Source organism: Eleutherodactylus coqui, chromosome 5, assembly GCF_035609145.1.
Source record: "Eleutherodactylus coqui strain aEleCoq1 chromosome 5, aEleCoq1.hap1, whole genome shotgun sequence".
In the NCBI taxonomy this organism is placed as follows: domain Eukaryota; kingdom Metazoa; phylum Chordata; class Amphibia; order Anura; family Eleutherodactylidae; genus Eleutherodactylus; species Eleutherodactylus coqui.
The window spans coordinates 158,667,478-158,685,379 of NC_089841.1; the positions used below are offsets into that span (position 1 = coordinate 158,667,478).

Consider the following 17,902-nt stretch of genomic DNA (forward strand, 5'->3'; position numbering starts at 1 on the left):
GGCGCGATGCCTGCTGGTTGTTGTAGTTTTTAGGCTCTGTGCGCTTACATTCTGCTTCTGCGCTCTGCTATGTATTGACTAGACTGCTATACGGACACTTCCGGGAAGACGGAGTGACTCAGATTGTCTTAAAGGGTCTGAATTGCTTAGGTGAAGACAGGCGACAACATGGTAAGATACGCGACGAATATGTTCTCAGTCCATGCCACTTGTGTAGCCGGTATATACAGGATGGCAATTAATCCTTCAATATAGCCTCGGCTCATCCATGGATGACTTGTCACTCAGTCCTATTGTCACTGGGGATTCTTTTGGTCTTGTCCTCTATGGCAGATAATGACGTTTCCCTCTGTATGAACTATGAAGTTTCTGAAGTCCAAAGTTTAGAAGTTGTGAGTGGGGGTAACCTGGAGGAGGGGGGGGGGTCTGTACCCCATGGCTGTCCCCCACGGCTGTCCTCTGAATAATCGTTGAATCCAGCATATGGAAGCGATAGTGGTTCCCTGTAAATGTGGCTGATGAGTGATAATTCATTCGCTAGTAACTTAAGAAGTAGTTGCTGCTTGTTTAGTTTATGTTCCGGTGTTAAGGGGCAATCATTTATGTTTGAAGAACTACGGTAGGCAGTAAAGTTTGCAGGGAGGTGCGCTTTAGCATCCACCAACCTGACCCGTCACTCTGTAGAAGCGCACAGTCAGGTGGTCTCACATTTGCGTTGGGGATTCCGCTTTCCTGTTCCATTCGTGGCTGAACGGATCTGTAACAGAACTGAACAGCGCTGGACGGACCCTATTTACTGTAATGGGTTCTGTTTCTGCTCAGCTGCCCGGCTTTTGTTTCGAGCCGGATCGGCAGCACAACCTCCAGCTGGATGTTCCAACGCAGATGTGAAACCGGCCTCATTTCCACACTGACAACTCGCTGCAGTGACTATTTTCACCAACTCTTCAAACAGTGGTCCTGTGTAAACCCTCCCTTAGGCCCCATGTCCATGGACAAAATTGAATTGCGGTATTCCCGTGGGTCACCCGCGCAGATGATCCGCACTACAATATGCCCATAGACAATGATTGGGCATCTGCAGGTAGTTAAAGGGGTTGTCCCGAGGCAGCAAGTGGGTCTATACACTTCTGTATGGCCATAATAATGCACTTTGTAATGTACATTGTGCATTAATTATGAGCCATGCAGAAGTTATAAAAAGTTTTATACTTACCTGCTCCGTTGCTGGCGTCCTCGTCTCCATGGTGCCGACTAATTTTCGCCCTCCGATGGCCAAATTAGCCGCGCTTGCGCAGTCCGGGTCTTCTTCTTTTCTGAATGGGGCTCCGTGTAGCTCCGTGTAGCTCCGCCCCGTCACGTGCCGATTCCAGCCAATCAGGAGGCTGGAATCGGCAATGGACCGCACAGAAGCCCTGCGGTCCATGAAGACAGAGGATCCCGGCGGCCATCTTCAGCAGGTGAGTATGAAGACGCCGGACCGCCGGGATTCAGGTAAGCGCTGTGCGGGTGGTTTTTTTAACCCCTGCATCGGGGTTGTCTCGCGCCGAACGGGGGGGGGGGGTTTAAAAAAAAAAAAAAAAAACCCGTTTCGGCACGGGACAACCCCTTTAAATACCTGCGGATGACATTTCATCCCGGCATGCAGATGGCACGTGCAGCATAAAAATAGCAGCATGCTCCATTCTCTGTGGATTCATGCACTGACAGCTTCCATTGTAGTTAATGGAAGCCGTCCAAGCCACAGCACGCCGACGGACATGCCGCCGATCTGCGGTAAGCAGGAGATTTTTTAAAAATGCGCTGCACATGTGCGCATATGCACGGCACGCCAGCCGGCGCGCCTGCACACTCTGCAGTGCAGAAGAAAAGAAGATCCGGCCAGGATGGAGAAGACCCGCACCACATCCGGACAGGTGAGAAAATGTCCGTGGCTGCAGGCACAGGTGGAATCCGCACGTGCCCGTGGACATGAGGCCGTAGGGTGTCATTATGGATTATTTAAAGTGTATGGAGCACATTGCTGTGTAAGTTAGGACTCATTCACATAGGTGTATTTTGATCCGTGAATATGCAGCATATTCACAGACCAAAAACCGCATATTCTCTGCGTATTTCAGCCCTTCTGCAGCATATTTACATGTGCAAAAAAATATGCAGAAAGGCGCATTTTGATGTGCAAATATGCAGTGAATGCTCATGTTTCCTGTGTATTCAATGCATATTTGCCCTGGCCCATTCTCTTCTATGTCGGTATGTAATACGCACCAAAATGGTACACGCTACGTATTTTGCCACGCGATCGAAAAATTATACACGAGAATAAACGCATTGAAATGAATGGATTCTATTCCCTGCCTATTTACTCCCGTGTGAATGAGCCCTTCTAGTAGTAGAATAGGAAACCCTTGTGCCGTAGTGGCAGTTCCCTGCAGTAGTCAGAGAATAATGTAACTAGAATAATGTTACTGCCGTAACCGATGAGTGTCGCCCCCTATGACTACACCGTAAGGATGCAGAAGCTGAGGAGGTACCTTTACACGGAACAACTGTGCTTCAGATAGTTGCCCAGAAAAGCCACGGAAGCATACAAACAACCGTGGTTTAAACCCTGTTACCCACAGCACTTACTGTTCATTACTTGTTTGCCGACATATTTTTCGTAGAGGAAGGCTCCCAGCCTTAGCGTCTGTTTGCGCCAAAATATTATTGTTTGAATGAGCAAATGATGTCATCGCAGCTCGTTGGCTGTCATGCATTCTGTTTGTACCGGCAAATACATTGTTGGCTCGGTCAAACAAGAACCGTTCAGTATTTCACATTCGCTATATAAGTGACTGGGAACGACTGAATGGGCGCTCTTAACCCTTTCCAATCCACTGTCTGATGTCTGAAGACATTATGATTTAAGGCTGCACAGCTCCGATGTTGGAAGACGTCCGTCGGGGTTCTCTTACTGTATATTGCCAGCCTCTCTGCTGTTGGAGCCTATCCAACGTGTCACCTCATGCAGTACTAGCTTTAGCCAGCAGATAGCGCCGTTGTATAACGGCAGAAAAAGAGTAAGCCCCCTAGGAAAACCAGGATACAAATTGGATTGGAAAGGGTTAAACTGAACAATTACTGAATGAGCCAAAAATTATGTTTATGCCTGCATAAAATGAACGCCGAACGAAAAGTGACCGATTACCGTTCAGTCATTGGCTCGCGTTTAAACTGAACGAGTTTCACTCGTTTGACTGAATGGTTCCATCTAACCGCAGCATAGCATTGACAACTTTCTCTATTACTGTAATTGTATTATTGCTCGCATTCTTATGCTATTTTGTGTTTTTGTTTGCCTTCCAGTTTTCCTTCAACATGTTTGACCACCCAATACCGCGGGTTTTTCAGAACCGCTTTTCCACACAGTACCGCTGCTATTCTGTTTCCATGCTGGCTGGACCCAATGACCGATCTGATGTGGAGAAAGGAGGGAAAAGTATGTTACACTAGCAATCTTACTGGTAGAGTAGTAGATCTCATAGACCATGTATATGTACGGTTGAGTGAGTGTGGAATGGGATCTGAGGAAGGGAACCTGCTGCCCCCCCGTCCCTGGATTTTGGAGATTATCTCTCACCCCTTTAATATCTGGTATACTGATTTTTCTGTCTTTCATCTCAAATGATAAACACAGTTGCAAGAAAAAGTAAGTTAACCACCTGGAATTACTTGGATTTCTGTATTGATTACTAATACAATGTGGTCTGATTGTGTCTGTCTGTAATTGGGACTTAGATAACAATCCAGCTATACTTCTAACACGCAAACAGCTGTACCAGTCATATCTCTAATTGAGCATATTGAGTTAACGTGGGTTTCACCGGGGCTTTGCCAAATTGTAAAAAGCACACAAAGCCTGGTTACTGACAAATATATTCTTCTCCAAAAGATTGGTTAGTGTGAACCGTGCCTCAATGCAAACCACTTTCAGAAGACCTCCAAAGGCAAGTTTTTAGAGATGCATGAAATAGGAGGAAAAGGCTGCAGAAACGTTGTTAAACACCTTGGTATACATCAGACCCCGGCTAGACAAATTCTCTACAAATGGAGACAATTCAGAATTATTGTTACTCTCCCTATGAGGGGATGTCCTGTTAAGATCACTCCAATAGCACATTGAGCAATCCAGAAGGAGTAACTGCAAAAGACCTACTGAAGACTCTACAAACTTCTAAAACCTCTGCGTCCACTATCAGAAAAAAAACATTCCAAACAGTTCGGTTACTTTTTCTTGCAACTGTATTTATTGTCAAAGTGAGATTTACAAACTATCTGCTCAAGTTCTTTTCACTTCTGTCCCAAGAAATGACACTGCTGTGGTCAGTGATTGGCTGCAGCAGTCACATGACCTGGTCAGCAGCAACCAGGAAGTACAGAGGGGTTGTGGAGCAGTTTTAACTTGTGGGAAACCCCTTTAAGGGTGCTGAATGGCATATTGTAGGCGGGGAGCCTTGTTACAAGTTATGTCCCTGTTTTATTGCATATCAGAATAGTTTGCTGTAACATAATGATCGTGGCGGTCTTTGAAGTGAATAGGGCTATGTAGTAGTTTCCTGTACGCATATGTCTATATTATGCTCAAGCTCAGGGAACCCAAACAACCAATCAGGTTGCTGGAATTCTGAATCAGAACCAATGAGGTTGTTGGAATTGCTCCATAGTACTGAGCTTGAGCGTAATATAGATATATGCAAGGAAGGACATTGTAACACCCACTAAAACTCAAAAGTAGGAGTCTATGCAGTAGGACCCTAGAATCAAGGACTGGTGACAAAATTGTATAGAGGGATGTAACGTTTTTTTTTCAATTAAAAAAAGAAATAGATTTAGGTAAAAAAATGGAAATTGGCTGATGGAAGTCCCTTTAGTTGTACCCATTGTATTTTATATCTGGGCTGGTTTTGCTTTTTGTAAAAGTTTTGGGGACCTCTGCTAGGAAGAGACGGGGAGGAGGAAGGTGGGAAGTAGACTGGAAAGTTATATGAGCTCTGGACCCCTTTAACACTTGTCCTTTGCAGTCATGTTCTGTAGGTCTGCTACGGTGTAGCTTATAAAGTTTGGCTTGTATGGTGCAAATCATAAAAGTCCTTTTAAATGTCTGCCTTTGTTTTTCCAGTTATCATGCCTCCGTCCGCTCTGGATCAACTAAGTAAGTGTATTTTCCATAGAACAGTAGTATATCGACTAGAGGAAGTGCAATTTTAGATTTTGAATACTGTTATAAAATATTTTGGTTACAGTCTTTATAACGTTTGTGTTCGTTATTATGTATTACATTTGGCCGTGTCATATTCTGTCTGAATACTAGGTTGCTGAATATTCAGACAATTACAGCGATTTCGAGCAGCGTTTGCTGAACGTGTATGCGAGAGCTGCCGAACTGTATTAATTACTTTTCTTTAACCCTTTCCAATCCAATGTCGGGCCTGCCCCGACATCATCATTTTCCTCCACAGCTCCGATGTCTGGACAGGCCCTACACTGCAGTGCAGAAGTGCATCTGCACCCGAGCCTCAGACACATCGGGTGCAGATGCACTCCTGCACTGATCCTCATCAAGGACCCCTGAGGAGAAGGCAGAAAGGGTTTTTAAGCCTTTCTGCCTTTTCCTTTACACATTACATAGCGCTCAATTAGCGCTATGTAATGCAGGAGATTCCGCCCGGCAATCATGTGACCGCCGGTGTCACCTGACCCCCAGCGGTCACATAAACGCCGAGCTGGGAGCCTGAAGGGAGAATGCGGAAGTATTACTTCCGCATTTTGCCCAGCGATCATATGACCGCTGGGTGCCACCTGACCCCAGCGGTCACATGATCGCCGAGGCAGAAGGGAGAATGCGGAAGTATTACTTCCACATTCCCCCCACGGTGCAGTGAGCACCTGCACCCTCCTGAACTCTGTCAGATCAGGAGGGTGCAGGGAAAATATATTTTTTCTCATCCATTCTCCCCAGCTCCAATTTATTTGGAGCTGGGGAGAATGGATGAGAAAAAAATAAATGGATTGGAAAGGGTTAAAGTATAAAATAAAAAAATGTAGATTGTAGATTCCACGTACATATACTGCATATATGAGATATATTTGTACCTGTTTTTATTGAAGTTTCACAGTTTTAAGCAGGAAATGGGAATTATTGAATTCTAGTATAAAGGTTCATGAGCAGCAAAGGCTCAGTTATCTTACAGGTAGTACAACATCAGGCATACAAAACATATAAACTCTCCTTCTCCATAGGCTGAGCTTACACAACCGTACGGCAGTAATTTTGTGCTGCACATGACTGTCATACGCAGTCTTCCTGGTTTCTTTTTTGTTTACATTTCCCGCTCTTATCACTTCGGCAACGACGCATATAAATGCCGCCCATATACAATGTACAGTGTTGATTACGCCCCCATAGAGAACGATGGGCACTATTGCATGTAATACGTGTCAAAATAGAACATGCTTCATTCCTTTTTGCGCGCATATCACATGCAGTGAATATTCGCAAATATGAATTGATCAATGAAAATCAATGTACTGTTATTGACTCCATTCACTGCATATTGCGCCCGTATTACGTGGTAAAACTACGTTTGTGCGAGCCCGGCTTTACCCTTTTCAAGAAAAATACTGAGAGAGAGAATAAATAAGCTTACATTTCAGGCAGGAGTAAAAGGATGCGGAAAGATAAAAGCAAAAAGAGGAGACGCATGAAATTAACATTAATCAAAGGATTTAGCATTAACCCTTCCCAATCCAATTTCCCTGCCGCCCGCACGCTCCCCAGTTCTTAATTATTTTGGTTGGGAATGTGCGTTGAGCATTCCTTGGAATTACGCAATTTTGTGAACATTACCTTGCGTTCTGAGTGTTTCATATCGGGAAGATCACTTGTAATAATCCTGTACATCAATACTGAGTCATATATTCCCATACAGTGTCCCTGTTTTGGGTATATAAGAACAGTGACAGATTTGTCAAGTCATCACGATAAAACAGACAGAGGGAGGGCTAGCGTAAGAGTGCGCTAATCCTGAGGATGAGTGGAGGCGTGCGGCTGCCATGACTGTCCTGCCAGTCTGGTAATGACTCGGAGGAAGTATGATGGTCTAACGGAGATAGTAATACATTATAATTAGATGGGGTACTTGTACACAACGCTGTAGCTTCTCCCTTATACCCCATCACAGACCATGCAGTAAGAAGCTTTAGGTGACGTCCTTGAAGCTACAATCTTTCTGGAACACTTAGATGATACTGATGTGTTTTGTCCCCAGGCCGGCTGAATATCACTTACCCCATGCTTTTCAAGTTAACCAACAAAAATTCCGACCGGATGACGCATTGTGGTGTTCTTGAGTTTGTAGCAGATGAAGGCATTTGTTATCTCCCACACTGGGTAAGTGAACACCATGAACCAGTTAGACAGAAGGGTGGAAGTGATGTGTTGTAACTCATATTAATTGTAGAATGTAATTCTTCTTCTTATCACTCTTAACAGATGATGCAGAATTTACTCTTAGAAGAAGGAGGTCTGGTACAAGTGGAAAGTGTCAACCTTCAAGTCGCTACATATTCCAAGTTCCAGCCCCAGAGCCCTGACTTCCTAGACATCACCAATCCCAAAGCAGTGTATCCTTCCCTTGTATAACTGCGGATTGTATGACTGTATAGTCACATCAGCTTTTTAAAGGAAAACACAATTTTAATGGACTGTTTTGAAGTAAAGTATGAATACATCTTAACTGAGTGGCTTCTGGGTTATGTACGCATAATAAGACCTACCCCGATAATAAGCCCTACCCTTGTTTTCAATGGAGGCTTGAAAAATAAGCCCTTCTGTGAAAATAAGCCCTAGCTAACCTGCATTTAAAAAAAAAACAACAATACTCACCAGGTCCACGGCGTCCCAATGCCTCGCGATGGTCTCCGGTGGCACTGCGGCAAGCTGCAGTGTCCTCCTCTCTGACATCTCAGCTTCTTTCTGGTGACGGGGCTTTGAATACCCCGCCTCCAGCAAAGCGAGCGCTCAATCATTCACAGCCACTCAGTGAATTATATCACTGAATGGCTGTGATTCACTCATCGAGCATCGGCTGTGATTGGCTGGCGCTCGATCCAATCACAGCGCTAGCTTTGCTGGAGGCGGGGTATTCGAAGCTCCGTTACCAGAAAGAAGCTGAGATGTTAGAGCAGAGAACACTGCAGCTTGCCGCAGCGCCGCTGGAGACTATTGCGAGGCATCGGGACACCACAGACCAGTGAGTATAAGCCCCCTTCCCTTGAAAATAAGACACTGTGCCTCTTTTGGGGCAAAAATCTATATAAGACAGTGTCTTATTTTTGGGAAAACACAGTAGCTTATACATTAGTACACAAATATTAGTACAACATAACTTTTTCTCTAACCTTCCTTGACTTCATATTAAGATTGGAGAATGCATTGAGGAACTTTGCCTGTTTGACCACAGGAGATGTAATTGCCATTAACTACAATGAGAAGGTAGAGTTAAATCGTTGATGGCTGTTACGTTATGTTGAATATGTATTGCTTATTTTCCTGCTTGTGCTAGTAATTGTACACTTACCACTTAATGATGCAGCCATGCAATTACTTACACATTTGCTTCACACTAAACTATTAAGTATTACATTCTACAGAGCAATCGTTTAATATAAAGATATTACATCTAGAGTAATTTATACATTAATTGACAAGTCAACATGGGGTGTAATTATACTCCTGTTTTTCAAGTGAGTGACAGTAGTAGTACTGTAGGTTACTGTACAGTTTGCTTTGATAAGGATGGTGTCTGTTCTAGTTATTGACAAAGTTATTATTCTGCTCTTGGGTCTCCTTCATACACACTATTTTTGCTTTTTTTTTTTTTTAAACGCTCGCAAAAAGAAGATAACTTTTTTTTATTACTTTGTCTCATTTTAAATTATGCATTTCCTATAGAGTAGCGTATGGGGAAAATCTCAGAAAAGAATCCCCTATCCAGAGTGTTTTTGAAGAGAAAAACCACAACAAGAGCACAAACAAAAACACTTTGTATGTAGTGCATCTTTTACTTGACCATAGGCTTTGAAGGGGTTTTCTGGAAGTCAAAGAAAAAAATCTATTGTCCCTGGAATGTTGTAAAATATAGAAATAAGTCCTATTTGCCTCCTCATATGGTCAGTGCCATTTATTGTGGATGTGAGTGCTAAGCCGTTCATAGAATTTTACTACTGAAACCTGTGATGTGACTGACTGAGCAGTTGTGTGCGTAATTAGTGACATGTAACCGCTTTCAGCTGTTTGAGCCTTTTGAGGAGGTAAGTATGACTTTGCTTTACAACACTTTGTGGCCCATAGAATTTTTCTCTGATTGTGAAAACCCCTTTAAAGTAATTGTGGTGGCCGTATTTTTGACTTAAAAATGCTATTCAAACTTCTGCATGTGAATCCAGCCTTGGGGTGCGTTCGCCCGTTGTGGAAGTGCTGCCATTTGGTTGCAGAAAAAACATGTGAACGCACCCTTCATAGGAGTTGTCCCACAACATTAACTCGTTCTCCTGTCCATAGGCCTATCTCTGACCATCGCATTGAAATGAATGGAGCTGTAGTGTGCACACGTGGTCACTGCTCCATTTATTCCAGGACACTCAGGACCCCCATTATCCTGATCGGTGGGGGTTGCAGTGCTCAGACCCTCATTAGTCAGGTACTTGTGGATGGGGAATAATTTAATGTTATAGGACAAACTTTTAAAGAAGAAGTACCCAAAGGCAATCTACTTCTGTTGTACAGTAAATACATTCTCTTGTTCCCTGCTATCAGCCTTGATTTACACTTGAAATCATTCTGTTTACAGATTTATGAGCTTCGCGTTATGGAGACAAAGCCAGACAAAGCCGTATCCATTATAGAATGTGACATGAATGTAAGTCTATAATGTACGGTAAAAGCTTGTTGGGTCCATTACAGCTCCTAAAATAGTTCCCTTCTCTCAAGAAAATATTTGCCATTGGTGCATTTATCCATCATTCAATTCGCCATTTGTTTTCTTTTCTTTATAAATGTTCTGTAACTTCTGTTTATCTGAAGAGAGTCTGCAGAAATGCTTGCTGTGATATTGTGACCTGATGCAGCACTATTCTTCCCCTGCATGAGTGACTACAGCCAGCATCGAAAAACTGCATTCTCCTTACTAGGCACCTTATATTGGCTGCCAGCTGGTTAGTTTGTAGCATTGCAATTCAGTCAACATGGTTCGTGAATAATTCTCTGGCAGGTCCGTGTCACATGCCTATATGTCTGTTGTGAAGGGCTCTAGTAGCTGCATATGTCAAGCAGTGTACATACGGGGGGGGGGGGGGGGGGGTCTCTCAAATTAGGGCAGTGCAGAGGGTTCTCTGACCCAGGATTGCTTCCTGTTGGCAGAAGTTGACCTACCCCTATGCTTGCCCGCTGAGATGAGGAAGTACAGCTATAAGGGATACTTTACATGGATCACCTCGTCACTCAGAAACATTGCTGAAGCGTGAAAATGGTAGTTTGTAAACTTTCACGCAGAGCACATAAATGTTCATTAGTTGTTTGCCGAGTTATTGTTCGTAGGGGGAAATCTCCATCAAGTCTGTTCACAAGTCGTTCAAATGCAAACAACCGTGACTTTACAGCAGGCTACTTTTGATCAACCAGTGAAGTTTCTTTTTAGATGAGTTGAAACTACCAGTGAGTGAAATCTCACTCGTCAGCCTGATGGTGGCCATGTTCACACAGAACAACTGTTGTTTGCATTCGCTCTTTTGAGCGATTTATTCAGGTGGTAGTCATCACCTATAAAGCCACCATAACTCAGTAGTGCCTGTGGTCAAGAAGACATCCCTGCAGCATCTACTCCGACTGGGATGCCATTAGGTTTGAACACCATTATCTCATTGAAGTTTATAATAAGAAGGTTTTTTTGTGTACTTATACAGTATCAAGTACGTCTCATTGTCACAAGTACTTACCTCTGTGCTACTTTACCTACTGTTCACCCAGAATATTCTATCCGCCTTTTAAAGTGGGTCATATATGACCATTTTTGAATTGCTTTCTGTGGATTACTTTAAAGAGAATCTATCACAGAGGCTCAAGTACGCACCGCCGTGACTTGGGAGCTCCCGCTCCTTCTAAGAACAATGGCTGGTGTCTGGACAGTTTCACATTATGCATGTAAATGATGGCACCATTGCAAAGCAACTGGCCTTACAGGACGTACACTTTCACACTAAGTTAATGATGTATTTTTGGTTTTATTCAATTTCAGGTGGATTTTGATGCTCCTCTTGGTTACAAAGAACCAGAAAGGCATACCCAACATGAAGAACCAACGGTAAAATAACTGCATTCTTCCCCTTGTTCAGTACTAACTGTACACAATGGGGCATATTTATAAAGGTTTTAACTCCACTTTCTGGTGTAAAAAAAAGTTGCAAATTTGTATTTGTGCAAAAATTTGGAACTTTTCTCCTTTCTGTGCTGGCCCCACCACTTTTGAGAAGGGGGCATGGCCAACCTAGACCAACAGATTCATGTATAATTTACTCCAATAAATTCTACCAAAATGTCCACTATGTCCGACCTGGCGTAAATTTCTGTCCAACCGCACGGAGCTGCTGGTGCGCACCGAATACATGAAGAGGCACCTGGAGAAATATGACTAAGCCCAGTGCAGGAAATGCCCAGCGTGGAGACTTTCCCCAATGTATGCACAATAAATTATGGACTTCCATCTGTTTCTAGTACAGTGTTTAGCTTTTGTATTACTAGCTTGTACCAATTACTGGAAGGAAAACCCTTTCCATAAGCCGTATTCAACTAAATCTTTGCCTTCCTTCTAGGATGTTGAGCCGGATCACAGTGACTATGTAGCAGACATAGGGTTCAGGGTGAGTCTGGTTCTTTTTAGTCTTTTAGACTGCTATATTCTTCTCTTCTATAGCCACTGAACACAGCCAATAATGAAAATAATATAGGTTATTCTACAATATTTTGACTATTATATGGCAGCCACATTTTCATCCTGTTGTATTCTACTCATGTGTAGGCATTCTCTGGATCTGGTAATCGATTGGACGGGAAGAAAAAAGGAATTGATCCCAGCCCGTCTCCATTAAAACCAGGAGATATACGTAGGTCAGTATCTCGCCGGTTGTGCTTCAGTAGAGCCACTAATAAGACATCCAAACATGACACTATGTGCTCATTACTAATCCAGTATACACTGCGAGGGGGATCAGTTTGGGATTGCCTTTGTTGAGGCCAAAAGTCATGTCTTCTTCAAAAACATCAATGTGGTGTAACTGACACTTTGTCAGACTCTTATTTAACACGGTTGCACAACAAAATTTAAAAAAAAACAAAAAACTTTTGCACAACTGTACTTAATGCTAAAAACTTCCACAGAGCCCAAACACACTCAGTTGTCTAGTGGGAGCCGCGCACTGACCTACTCGTTCGCACTGGTTCAGCCGGTTTAGACAGGCAGATGAATCGTTCACCTTCTTATGTAAAACGCTGAACGATAAGTGCTGAAACAGAACGACAGGTGAATGAGCCAACGATGATTTTTAGTCCTGCAGAAGCTGAACGACAAACGAAAGCGAGCGATTCTCGTTAGTCATTGGCTCACATTTAGATGGAACGATTATCATTCACTTTTGTTTGTTTTAAACAATTCTTTTTTTTTTTCTTTTTTTTTACGATAATCGTTCCGTGTAAATGCAACTTTAATGGTAAATCTCTTTATCTTGTTCGCACATCACATGATTATATTTCTTTTTTATAGAGGAATTCCCAATTATGAGTTCAAGATTGGCACAATTACTTTTATTAGAAATTCCCGGCCACAAGCAAAGAAGGTAGAAGAGGTACGTATGAAGTACCCTTATAAAAGGGGGTTTACAGTTTTATCCAACTATTGTTTAATAACTGTATAGACGAAAAGTTATACAAATGTCTTTTATACTTTGTTTCTGTACGTCACAATTTGGAGGATTTATGCTTTCACTAAGTGAATGAGAAGACGTGTTTACATTCACAGGTTGTGCACAAGTCAATCTGAAAAGGCAGGATTACAGAGTAAGGCTGGTAACATACTACCGAATTTTGGCCACCGTATTGCATCTGTAATACAAAAGTGCGTCCCAGCCTGACCACGGATCTCCTGACCCAAACTCTGGGCATCCTACATCCCTAAAGCATAGGAGAGGCTCATAGATGGGAAGATCAGTATCCTGAGCTTCTGACATACTGTAATCTGATAGATCGTTGACTCTTCATTACCCCAATAGACCCCGAGTAAGCTGGAGTCATTGTGCACTGATCAGCCATAAGAAAGTCCAGCAAAATACAAGCAACAGTGAAGAAAACACAGCATGTTTTTAAAAGAACTGCCCTTTTATTAGGGCTACATTGTGACTTTGGCTGTAATTCACTGTGACATGGTCTTGCTATTGAACTTGATGGAGTCCCAGTGCGAGTCACAGGATGAGTTCAATACTAATGCACTGTTGCAGTGCTACACATGCAAATTTGTGTGTGCATCATCGCAGCGTTTGCGGAATGAACATTACTTTTTTGCGCATGCATTGGAATATTTTACTGTACTTTTTCTGCATGCAAAGCATCTGCATTTGCATGCGCCAAAAAAAGAGCACCCATGTTCCCAGCGATTGAAATGAGTTAAATGTGTTATTTTTCCTGCACAATTACGCAGTGTTTCACGGATCTCTTAGTGTATTGTGCTTCCCAATTGAGTTCTTTAAGAACTTTTGGTGCGCAGGAAAATAGGCCTTGTGTCCACGGGCGGATCGGATTTCGCATGCAGGAATCCGCAGTGAAATCCGCCCGTGGCCGAGGACACTGCGGGATTCTACTTAACCGTTTGGGTCTTCATTTTCTTCTCTGCGAATGGGCGCGCAGCCACCCATTCGCAGTGGAGATTCTTTTTCCAAATCTCCTGCTTTCCTGCGGAATTTGCGATTCAGTTGCGGACGGGCAACAGATTGGACAGCTTTCATTGACTTCCATGGAAGCCTTCTGTGCGGGAACTGCAGCAAAATGGAGAATGCTGCGATCTGTTTTCCGGACCAGAAGGTCCGCCAAACAAATCCGCATGCTTTATTTAAGGTGTGTACGCCCATGCAACCCTATGAGCCTTGAATTGTTTGCAAACCCTTCCCAGACATTTCCAGACTCCCTTGCCAAACCAGCGATGGACTGAATGAGCTGAACCTAAAAATGACTAAAAATAGTAAACTATTATCTGCGCGTGTGAATGGATGTTGTTTGAAAGCAGCGGACTAGTTGACTTGCTCCAACGAATAATCCCTCCGTGTAAGAGGACCCCAAATCGCACTAATAATCCTTGTTTTGTTTGTTTCTAGGATGATTCTGTTAATCGCTTTATTGCATTTTCTGGAGAAGGACAGTCCCTGCGGAAGAAAGGCAGAAAGCCCTAGAGTGACTGTGCGAGTGGAAAATAAAATTATGTTGCCTATTTGGTTGTATTTTTTCATGTGGAGTGAAAAAAATCAATCTTGATGCACTTCATTGGAAGTGTATGATAATTATTCACACAGTGCAGGACGCTAGGAAGGACCAGAGAACCCCGACAATCTGTACAGCCGTTACTCTTGCTATTAACCTAACACCAGTGTTTCCTAGATAGGCTACATATCAAGTTCCAATTATAGCTAGTGGTTTATGAAAGGTACAGCTATGATATGTACGTTACAGATAGAGGCATTTTGGGGCAATGCTTCCAAGAATTACCATTCACTTGTTCAGCCTTTTTGGCCTATGGCTCTTACATTTATTGCTGCCTGCAAACTTTGGTGAGCAGCAGAGCAGAAGTTTTCGGTAAAAATGAGCAGGGGACTTAAAAGGGTAATCCCATCTTGGGCATTTATGGCATAGAAGCCTGATGGATGTTGGTCATACTACGGGGACCATTACCTACGGGGACCCTGCATTCTCCATACACTTTAATGGAAAGGTGTCCATGCTTCCATGCATTTCGAACTATTGAAGCCTGTGGCTCTTACAGAAAGAACAAAGCTGTGGATATGGCGTATGTGACTATACCGTATGTATAAGATGGAAATACCCCTTTAATTCCTTATTAGGTGTGCTTAATGCCTCTGCTTCTTGCTATATCAGGCACTAAATAGTCCATAAGGGAACGTGTGCATAAAAACAGTTAAGAAAAAGCGTCAGTGTTACCCATGGTACTAGTCATATCAATTCTTTAATTTTCAGACCTGCCGTGGAAAGAAATGCAAGCTAGAATCTGATTCGTAGATCAATTGTCTTGAATAAGTAGTGTTTGCTTGACCCCTTTAATATATAAATCCAGTCCAGACATAGTCATAGATGCATCTTCTGTGCAATAAACTGCTGAGTACTGCCATTCTGTTTCTTTGGTTTCTGTTTATTATGCAGTTAAAGTGTAAAGTCATAGACAAAAGTTTTCATAAAGTTTGCTGCTTCACCTTCTATAGTGGCAATTTGCATTAACGCTAGATTGTTATGAAGGGTGATCAGACGAATTACAATAAATTGTAAAGCCTTTCCTTGCTATGGAAATTAACTTAATCACAGAAAAAAAAAACATTTTCACTGAATTTCAGCATGACGACAAAATGACCTGCTAACATCATTTTAGTGATCTCATTAGCGCAGGAGAAAGTGTTAACGAGGACAAGGTAGCTGAAATGTTTTATATTTGAACTTCATTAACCATAGAAACATCCAACTAAAAGATCTGAAAACATGGAAGCAGCAAGCTTTGTGAAAACCAAAATTTGTGTCAGTCTCAACTTTTGGCCACAATTGTACCCAAGTTTGTAGCCTGTTTTCTCAAAAACAGGCTCTCTTTACCCACTTACTTGCTGCTATTTGCACCCTGTCTTTTATGTTTTTAATCTCTGATTTTGTGGTCTCACCCATTTTCTGCTGACCTGCTGTTTGCAATCTACTCTCAGGCAAAGACCATATTGCAAGTTTGCCCTTCTGACAGTAGTTCACTGTCCTATACTTCCTTACCCTCAACATGGTGCATTGTTCTGTTTCTTGTCCAGTCAGTAGAGAGGCAGTATCTGAATGCCCACCTATCTGATAACTCACACGTACATGCTGTAACAGCAGGAAAGGCAAGGATTGTTGAGCTTGCAGACACAGTTTCTGTTAATCTGTCAGCCTGTGAGTGCAGGAGAGTAGCCTCTGAAGATAGCCCCTCACCAACAGCTAAGAAAATGTCCCAGTTAGTACAGAAGCTCAATATCTAACAAGCAGTGGATTGCAATGGGCGCTAGAAGGGAGACCCCTAGTGGCAGCCACTTTTAGCCTTGATGTCATTCACATAAGTGTATGTCAGTCCACAATGCAGGACTGTATTGAGGTTAATAGTGGCGCAGTGGAAACAGGGGTCCAAATGCCATCCAGTGGAGCATGCTGCAGTCTTTTTAAGCAGCCCCCACCTGAAAAGAACCCAGATGCGTCAAAAAAGTGGATTATACCCACCTGATAATCAGGTTTCCAGTAGTCTCCACGACAGCACCAATGAGATTGCCTCCTCCTGGTAGGACAGGAACATACTGAGAGGTTAAAAGCTCCCCCCCTTCCCCACTTTCCTCAGTGGATTCTAACGAATTGCCGGGGCAGGAGCTAAACTTAAATTTTTTCCCCTAACCGGGGTTTTTTAATTTTAAATTTATTATTTTATTTTTCTAGGGCGGGAAAGGTACGGGTGCTGTCGTGGAGACTACTGGAAACCTGATTATCAGGTGGGTATAATCCACTTTTTCCCCCAGTCGTCTCCACGACAGCACCAATGAGACGTACCAACTAAAGTTTATTAGGGTGGGATTGCTGCCGAGAGGACTTTGCGGCCGAAGGCCATGTCCTCGTCCTGCTGCACTTTTACCCTATAGTGTTTAGTAAACGTGTGGGGTTTTTTCCAGACTGCGGCCTTGCAAATTTGCTCGACCGAGGCTGAACTGTGTTCGGCCCATGAGGACGCTACTGCCCTTGTGGAATGGGCTTTAAGCGCTAACGGGATCTCCTTCCCGAGGGCTTTATAGGATTCTATGATGGCCAGGCGGATCCACCTGGCTATGGAACTTTTCGCTGCTTTGCTACCCTTATTTGGGCCACTGAACTGGACGAACAGGTTGTCATCCCGCCTCCAGTGGCTCGTTGTATCTATGTAGGTTAGGACTGCTCTCCTAACGTCCAGGCAGCTTAGGGTTCTTTCCTCCTCGTTTTTTGGGTGGCTGAAGAATGAGGGGATTATTATATCCTGGGACCTATGAAAATCTGACACTACTTTCGGCATAAAGGCCGGGTCTGTTTTAAATATTAGTTTGGTGTCTGTAATTTTCATAAACGGGTGGCGGATGGACAAGGCCTGTAGTTCGCTAACCCGTCTTGCGGATGTAATGGCTACTAGGAAGATGGTCTTGATTGTCAGCATTCTTATAGGTAGCGCTTTGATCGGTTCGAATGGTACCGCTGTCATGGCCCCTAGAACCCAATTAAGGTTCCAGTCTGGGAACAGGTTTATGGGCCTAGGGCGTAATCTAGCTGCTGCTGTTAGGAACCTGTGGACCCATCTATCGTCTGCGAATTTTGTGTCGCAGATAGCGCTAAGGGCTGAAACCTGGACTTTTAGGGTGCTCGGGGAGAGGCCCATCTCTAAGCCCTCCTGCAGGAATTCTAAGATTAGCGGAGTGTCGGGGATAGAATCCCCGCGATCCCTTCCCTGTCTCCATGAGGAAAACTTTCTCCAGACCTTCTGGTAGATCAGGTGGGTCGTCTTTTTCCTACTGG

At 43.3% G+C, this 17,902-nt stretch overlaps 1 protein-coding gene across 1 annotated transcript; it reads left to right on the forward strand.

Annotated features, from left to right (window-relative positions):
- Positions 1-14: 14 nt before the first annotated feature.
- Positions 15-14,570, forward strand: UFD1 (ubiquitin recognition factor in ER associated degradation 1). The gene is made up of 12 exons (XM_066603500.1): positions 15-171; positions 3,349-3,481; positions 5,162-5,194; positions 7,311-7,432; positions 7,535-7,665; positions 8,464-8,536; positions 9,894-9,962; positions 11,337-11,402; positions 11,911-11,958; positions 12,117-12,205; positions 12,858-12,939; positions 14,458-14,570. Exons 1-12 carry the CDS (start codon positions 169-171, stop codon positions 14,530-14,532), a joined length of 924 nt encoding a protein of 307 aa, XP_066459597.1. The 5' UTR covers positions 15-168; the 3' UTR covers positions 14,533-14,570.
- The last annotated feature ends 3,332 nt before the right edge of the window (positions 14,571-17,902 follow it).

Coding starts and splice junctions, on each gene's coding strand:
- UFD1 (XM_066603500.1), top strand. Junction 12,206..12,857: donor AAACCAGGAGATATACGTAG/GTCAGTATCTCG, acceptor TCTTTTTTATAG/AGGAATTCCCAATTATGAGT. Junction 12,940..14,457: donor AAGCAAAGAAGGTAGAAGAG/GTACGTATGAAG, acceptor GTTTGTTTCTAG/GATGATTCTGTTAATCGCTT.